Source organism: Panulirus ornatus, chromosome 2 (assembly GCF_036320965.1).
Source record: "Panulirus ornatus isolate Po-2019 chromosome 2, ASM3632096v1, whole genome shotgun sequence".
Taxonomy (NCBI): domain Eukaryota; kingdom Metazoa; phylum Arthropoda; class Malacostraca; order Decapoda; family Palinuridae; genus Panulirus; species Panulirus ornatus.
Window position 1 is genome coordinate 75281825 of NC_092225.1, and position 8541 is coordinate 75290365.

Below are 8541 nucleotides of genomic sequence, written 5' to 3' on the forward strand. Positions count from 1 at the left end.
TTGTATCTATCTATGTATGGCTTGCATTTGACGGCGTAAACACTCCCAATTGTTGCATGATTTGGACTACCATTTATGAAGGTCTTACTGGTAGTGTTATTGTACTGGAAAACTACATTACTAGCACTGGTTTTTTAGAGCATGTCTTAGATTAGTAAGTTGGGAGAATAGGACTGGACTACAAAAGTTAGGCTATCTATAAGCCAAGCACTGGATCATCTAAGGCCATTCAGCGCTCTTAATACAGTTTAGAATATTCTTAGAAATCCAATCTAACTCAAACAAATGCCCAATTCCAATTTTGATAGACCAAGAAGGGAAGAACGGAAAGTATAGGAGAAACTAGTCCACATGTATTGGTGCGAGAGCTCAAGCTTGACCATTGGTTCAACCAACCTAGGAAAGGAAAACTCCGCTGCCATAGCTCAGGCCATCACTGCTCCACACAAACTCCACCACTGAGATACATAAAACCGAGATATAATAAACACAGCTCTCAGAGTTGGTAGGCTTCCTGTAGATTTTAAAGGACAACAGATCAAATTCTCTTGTTATTAACACTTCAAGAAAGGGAAGTTTGCCTTCTTTTCCCCATTCAATCATGAATTTGATGGCGGGGTGGATGTTATCTAATTCATTAAAGAAAACATCACAATCTTGGGAGGATGGTCACAAGGACCACACATCCTCCATGTATCTGAACCAGACTTTCGGATGATTATTGATCGAAGTTAGAATTTCAGTCTCAAAATATTCCATTAATACGTTACTAAGAATACTAAGAGGGTTTCCCACGGCAAAACCAATTTCCTGTCTATAAAATTACCTTCATCATCTTGGAGAACATTATTGGCAGCACGAAACTACTAAGTCAGTGAAGGTTTTTATGGGCAGGGGCAAGGCAAGACTGAGATCGAGCAATTACCTCCTTAATTATGTGATGGTTTCATTAATGGGTACTTTAGTGAAAAGGAAATTCACATCAAAGGTAATGAGTTTATGATCAAGCAAATTAACGTCTCTAATATTGTTTACAAAAATTTATGATATTATCCAATTTGTATTGATCTTCACTAACATTAAGATCATATAATTCTTTGTGTATTTGATAATAGAAGATTCAATTATATTTCTCGTAGTACTGGAGTTAGAATTAACAACTGAGATGGCCTTACTCCAGTCAATACAATGATCATAGTTTTAAACGTGATTAAACAAGGCATTTGATTCTTGTCCTGTCCTTATAATATATTCATGTTGCTTAAGTCTAACAGGAAAATCCGTACCAGTCTGCCCAGCATAAAACTTATCAATTTCTACAAGGCACTTTATAGATGCACCTAGGAGAATTTCCTGGTGAGTTCCTGATTAAGATATTCCTTATAGTATTATTGTTGCTGAAGGCAACATTGACATTAAAGGATTTAAGCAACATGGGAAGTAAAGTTAAATTATTATCAAAAGGAGAACTAAAAGATTCTTGGTGTCAATGGGAGGTTTGGGCTTAACTCTATCAAATTTCTTTGCTAACTTAAGGTATTTATCAGTGAAAGATCTACGGTACTTTAACTTAGATCCAGTAGAATATATCTTTTCAAACTCATCATCAATATACTCTGGACTGCAAATACGCTATGCCCTAAGGAACACAGATTGAAATGATGATGATTTAACTCTGCCATGTTGAAATGAGTAATAATGTATATATGAGCATACATTGGTAGGTTTTCTGTATATGCTAAACTTAAACTTGTTTCCTTGCCTATGGATCATGCAACCTGAAAATGCTAACATGCCATTATTTTATCTTCTATAGTAATTTTGATGGAAGGCACTAAATTATTAAGGGAAGAAATATTTGTAAATTTTCATTTGTTGGCCAAACACAAAAAAACCATCTACATACCTAAACCAAATTGCATTAGAAGGTAAGATATCTTTTGATAATTCTGTTTCAAAAAATTCCATATAAAAATTACTTAGTACAGGTAAAAGAGGGTTACCCGTTGCCATACCAAATTTAACTCAACATGAGAGTTAAATTATCATCATTTCAATCTATGTTCCTTAGAACATTAAGTATTTGCAGTCCAGAGTTTATTGATGATGAGTTTGAGAAGATATATTCTATTGGATCTAAGTGTAAGTACCATAGATCTTTCATTGATAAATACCTTAAGTTAGCAAAGAAATGATTTTATAGTTGAACCCAAACCTCCCATTGACACCAAGAATCTTTTAGTTCTCCCTTTCAATAATAATTCAACTATTTCCCATGTTGCTTAAATCCTTTAATGTAATTGTTGCCTTCAGTAACAATAATACCATAAAGAATATCTTAATCCGGAACTCACCAGAAAATTCTGATTGCATCTATAAAGTGCCATGTAGAAATTATAAGTTTTAAGTTGGGCAGACTTGTAAGGATCTTTCTTAGACTTAAGCAACATAATATAAGAACAAGACATGAATCAAATGTCTTGTTTAATCACGTTAGAAACTACGATCCTTGTATTGACTGGAGTAATGCCATCTCAGTTAACTTCGGTACCACGAGAAATATCACTGAATCTTCTATCATAAAATACACAAAAAATTATAACCTTATTATTAGTGAAGGTCTATACAAATTGGATAGCTTTATTGTTGATGAAATTTGTAAACAATTTCCCTTGCTCACATAAGTTTATGATACGCTCGTTGTCTGTCTTGACAATCACCTGTGTACCGAATGACGTCCTAGCTACGTCTTTTCATTGTATATCAATTGACTTATATTTCTTTCTTGTATCTCCCCTGATGATGTGATTATTACACGAAAGTGCACTTGGGAACTTATCGTGTTTCATTTTCCCCATGGACTCATAGGAATATACTTGATCACGCGCAAAATTGTGATCCTTACCAATATATATATCTATATATATACTTCTTTGAAACGATCTTGGCGTTAGTCCAGGACCCTTTCTCCATCGGCATCCGTGGCTGCAAGGTTGAGATACACTCAGAAGCAGAGAAGTAATGGACTTCTTTGAAGCGAGAATTATATTAGGTCACGCAAAAAAATATATATATAATAATAATAGATAATAAGAATAATGATGACATAATTAAATTTACAAATCTTATTAGGGGAGTAGATTTTCCGTTTCAACACTAACTCCTCTTTTTTCTTTTTAGAAATGCATTATCTGTTGGCGATTTCAGTGTGATCTCGTCAAAAAAAATTATATATGTATTCGGGAGTCACTGTAGCAACGTTCTCAAAATGTGCGGCTCAGCGGCCAGCAACAGCGACTATCTGACCACCTCGTAACGATACTAGCCTTAATGAATCACGTCTAAAGGCCTAATGCCGAAATAACCTACAAACCATTCGTTAACTAAACTCTAGTAAATCCTAAGTTTCTTTGATAAAAGAAAATCATCCTACTGCCTATGACAACCCATTTGAAGTAGCCATTCGCAAGATGATGATGGAAAACACTACGGCTTATGGTACTTCCATCCTTGGAAGTCCCTCACGATACTTCCTATACATGATCAGTAAAACCGAATACAGTGCCTCGTCTACCGTAATGCACATTTATGTCAGTTAAAGGTCATCTCTAAATCCCACAAGGCAATTCAACGGGCAACACATTGTATACGATAAAATACTTCACTTACCTGAGGAAATTTTCCGTAATCCAACTGCAACATTTCCACGACCACAGCTCGCCGCCATACACTTGAACAACGAATGTCTTACGGTCTTACACAGTCAGGATATTCACCACAATTAAATACACATATTTCACGTCCGCCACGACAATTATCATCAAAGTTCATTGGGCAGAAACTGATGCAAGTGTTAGATCATTCACATGGCACAACATTATATCAGCTCGTGCTCAACAAGGTACATCACCATAGTCAGATGACATTCACTACCGCCCAGTATGGGTTAACCGGCAATCACTAATGATGACGTAGTCAGACTGGGTGATACGTCACGCGTAAAATGTAACGGTTTCTGTATTCCTACGCCCTCTGTCCTAAGTGTTTTGCAGGCAACGAACTAGGCCGTATGCGTTATGCAGGTTATCAATTCTCATACGATATCTGATCACAGTTAAATTATTTAATCTTGTCACCGCGACAGGATCTTTCTCCTACAGTACATGACATAAATATCATAATGAATCACTGGATCTGTGATCTAAACTTGCTGGTTTGACGGATGACGCGCAGCGGTACCACCCCAGAAATAATACTGGAACTCATGAAATCTTACCCTTTCCCTAACTTCGTGTGCTTATATATGATTCATATATATATATATATATATATATATATATATATATATATATATATATATATATATATATATATATATATATATATATATATATGCACTCTCCGTAGCTTAGCAGATTAATACTAGGAACAAATTGAGAGACCGTCATGTGTAATAACTGAAACCACAGGCCCATATCCACAACCAGAACCCAAAGAAATTTCCATGGTTTCCCTAGGCCGTTGCTAAATATTAGTTTGGACAACCCTGTTTAGCTAATTGGCAAACATAATTTTCTGCAGTTTTCAAATCTTTCCAAATTCATCTAAACACCTTTTCGTTTACTCCACTCCAGTCCAGCGTTCTCGTCCAGCATAAGAATGAAAAATAAATCTTTAGATAATTTGTCAACAGACTTAAGTTTGCTTTACATAAAACAAGTAATCAAAAGTAATTCCCGTTACAATGTAGCAGTCACTGCTAAAGAAACCATTAAACCTAGTCAGAGAACAATCACAGAATGTTTTTCAAAAGCCATTTTGAATATCGTTATTCTCATTACTTTGCTGTTGCTAAAAGTTTTATAGTCATACTTTGTCAAAGTTCAGTTAAAAAAGCAATAACTTTTCCCGGTACAACTGATACATTGCAAAAATTTAAACTTACGCCTGAACTTGAATATGGAAATACTTTCTACACATACGTCTGATGGTGTGCATATTTTCCTACATTTCTTTCACTAGATACAAATTTTCTAAATATTTTGAATAACTACAGTTTTTCTAAATGTTAGGACGGTAACTTTGTTATAACATGACGCTGACGACCTTACTGACCCTGATATTTGATATGCCCAATATCCAACAAATATGATCAACCACACACAGTCGTTCAACACAGAATGTATGTTATTCTGCGAGTTGTCCTTAACTCCGGAAGAATTTTTAAATATTTCGGTTGGCAGTCGAGTTCTCAAGCCCACACACACACACACACACACACTGCAAGGATTTAAAATCATTTCCAACATCAGAAGAAGGTGTTCAAGATATCCGTCAGATTATAATTTGGCGGCCTAAGTGAGGCTGCCAGTTGAAATGTTTAAAAGCTTAAATAACCAACCAACCAATCGCACATGGCATATGAACCATGTACAAAGTTAAAGCGTGTTTGATCTCAGAATTATCACTAACATCGGAAGCAATTAGAAAAATTTTGTGTCGCGGTTGTAACTTGATGTCGGACTTAATACCACTAACCTCAAACCCAAATACCCTACCAACCACACATATCAAGGGCCATACATACATGTTGTGAGAGCGTGTACAGTCTTACAACTATCTTGAACATGTGGTGTTCAATATTTTTCGACCGACATGAATGACTTTGGCAGTCGATAGACCTACAGCCCAAATAATCTACCATAAAAAAATAAATTTCAATGAAAAACTTCATCTTTCATTTAATACTATAACTGTGGTTCGTCTACAGGCGTAAGAGAAACAAATCTGTACATGCATAACTTTTAATAATTATTTTACCATATATACAATACTCTTTAGCACCTTTAAAACCAAGGTGTTAATAAAAAGCACCTAAAGTTCTGCGTTGAATTAAATAGGCCAAGCGTTTGACATAAGGTTGTTGACTACATTGTGGGGCAGGAAGAGGAAGATACTGACTCGATATTTAAGATCATTAAAATTAGTTACTTTCTGTTTAGAAAGGAGCGCCGTAAGTGTTGGAGGGAGCGGTGGGGGCACCATATGACTGGGATGGCGGACCAGAAGCACCGTTGCCATTGCCGCCGTTTCTTCTGCCGTTTACATTTGAACCATACCCGTTCCTTCCATTTCCGTTACCGTTCCTTCCGTTACCGTTTCCGTTACCGTAGCCACCATTGGGCACGACGCCGATGAGTTCATTGACGGAGTAGAAGCTCTCAGCCTGAGAACAGTCCACGTTGAACCACCAGTCGCACACCAGGTACTGCTGGTTGAAGATGGTACCGTTGGGGCACAGGAAGGAGTCCTGCTGACGACTGAGGGCACGATCCTGGCAAATGTGGAAGACCTGGCAGCCGGCCTCAGGGGCGGTATCGGCGTAATAGCCAGGTACTGCCTGGGCGTCACAGGAGAAGCCAGTATCTGGTACAGAAGCCAAGACCGGGTAATCTTCGCCGGGGATGCCACCTCCGGGAATGTTCTCTAGCAGAGCAGTCAGTTCGTCAGGCTGTCCATAGCCGCCATTCGGGGCGCCGTACGCACTGCTTGGCGGAGCTCCGTATCCGTTGCTCGGGGCAGCTCCAAAACCAATGCCTCGGGCTCCATTAGAACCACCGAATCCGTTGGTGAAACCACCGTTGGGAGCTCCGTAGCCGCTGGATGGCACGTTCTCAGCGGCGGAGACACTCAATAAGGCTGTGGAATATAGACTGATTATGAAATGCATTATGGGGATCCAACATGACTCCACCTAAGAAGAAACTTGTACAGTAAAAACCTAATTATATTGATAAAGTTTTACTTGCCGATAAGCAGAAGAACCTTCATGGCTTAGATCGACTTCGGAATGATTCTGATGGAGGAAGTTTAGAGGCGTGTGAGCCAGATGAAGATGAGACTAGAAGATGCTGCTGAGAAGTCTTCCACTGGTTATATACCCAGGCTCCCACACGAAACTCCGCCCACTAGCCTCGCTTCCTTTTCCTTGCTCAATAACACTCTCCTGAGCTCATCACTAACTTTTTTGAGGTATTTGTCAATCACTATGAAACCATGTCAGCTTTCATCCTAGATTTGCACTGTTTTTATGAAACTCATGCACACGAGTGAACGAAACCACCATAAATTCGTTGTGGCATATAACGTATATATATGTAAGCCTCATATTTGAATTTACCGATGAGACTAAGGAAAGTCGGACACTAATAACGAACTCAGATTCCTACAACAATCTTAATGGCAAATCTATACTTATGATGTTAATTCATAAGTGCAAAAATATATAACCCTTGCGTTAAAAGGTAACTATTTAGTTCTACAAAAGGAAGAGTACTAAGTTCTCGCAACTCTTCTGTACACAATAATATTGAAGACCAGATCAAGTTCACTTATTTCATTACACACAAATTGTTTAGAATGTTTGACGTGTTACAGATTCCGGATAAATAACATATAAGATTCTTAACAGCAACTGAATCTAACAACACAAACTACATACACTATGGAAAGGACGAATTCTGACAATTTTCGATTATGATAGCCATTACATCCAAAACATATATATATATATATATATATATATATATATATATATATATATATATATATATATATATATATATATATATATATATATATATTTCAATGGTGATAGAACACTTAAATACTTGTATATATGTAGGCTTCGAGGTATGTCTTTCTGGTCATCAATAGACAGGGGTAATCAACAGCAAATTTTACGCAGGAAAAATGTTTCACTTAATTTGTTAATACTAAAAGAAAATTACGGAACACATGGAAAGATTGAAATATGTAGGGAGTGTTTAGCTAACAGTGCCTTAACTACTTTATCATCAATGACTTGTTCTTAATTCCTCACTCGTACCTTCACATTTATTCTACCGACCTGTGCATGACCTCATTCAATGGTCACTGGCCAACCTAACACACTCTTGTCCGTTATATTTTGACATATGACATATGATAACCATTCAACGTTATATGTAACAAGCACTTCTGACATAAGGAACACATAGCACCCTCTGACTAGAAGACAGTTATCACAACACTAACCATTCCATCTGATGATACTAACGCTGCCCGCATTTCACACGTAACAAAGAACAGTCCTCACGCTTGGAGCGGGCGAGACTACGGCAGTAAACAAGTTGCCAACCTCAGTGTGACAGCTTTGTTGCCCTACAGTTCAAAGTCTCCTAGAGCAGTTTTACTTTAGTTGCTGCATCTGAAAAAACATAAGCAAAGCAAATATAGAAGCTGGATCTTTAGTCTGAGAGGGTACAGAGGAGAGCAACCAAGAAGTTACCTTGACTGAAAGATCTGAAGACTAAACAGCTGTCCACCTTGGGGGATAGAAGAGAGGGGTGACTTGATAACAGCCTGTACATTTCTAAATTCAGCTTGACGACGCCGCTGTCAGTGAACATCTTCACAAAGCGCAGTCCAAGAAAATAACCGAGGCCATGATTAAAAGCTGGGATAGAAACTGTAGATGAAGGATGTAAAGTAATAATGTTT

The 8541-nt window shown here is 37.5% G+C and overlaps 1 protein-coding gene across 1 annotated transcript; it reads right to left on the reverse strand.

Annotated features, from left to right (window-relative positions):
- Nucleotides 1-5792: 5792 nt before the first annotated feature.
- Nucleotides 5793-6935, reverse strand: LOC139752949 (uncharacterized). The gene is made up of 2 exons (XM_071669063.1): nucleotides 6810-6935; nucleotides 5793-6699 (listed from the first exon to the last, which is right to left on the reverse strand). The coding sequence occupies exons 1-2, from the start codon at nucleotides 6829-6831 to the stop codon at nucleotides 5999-6001; spliced, it is 723 nt and encodes a 240-aa protein (XP_071525164.1). The 5' UTR covers nucleotides 6832-6935; the 3' UTR covers nucleotides 5793-5998.
- Nucleotides 6936-8541: the final 1606 nt, after the last annotated feature.

Excerpts from the sequence above, each read along its gene's own strand:
- LOC139752949 (XM_071669063.1), bottom strand. The coding sequence starts at position 6,831 with ATGAAGGTTCTTCTGCTTATCG. Across the intron at positions 6,700-6,809 it reads GAAGGTTCTTCTGCTTATCG|CCTTATTGAGTGTCTCCGCC; the intron begins GCAAGTAAAACT and ends TATATTCCACAG.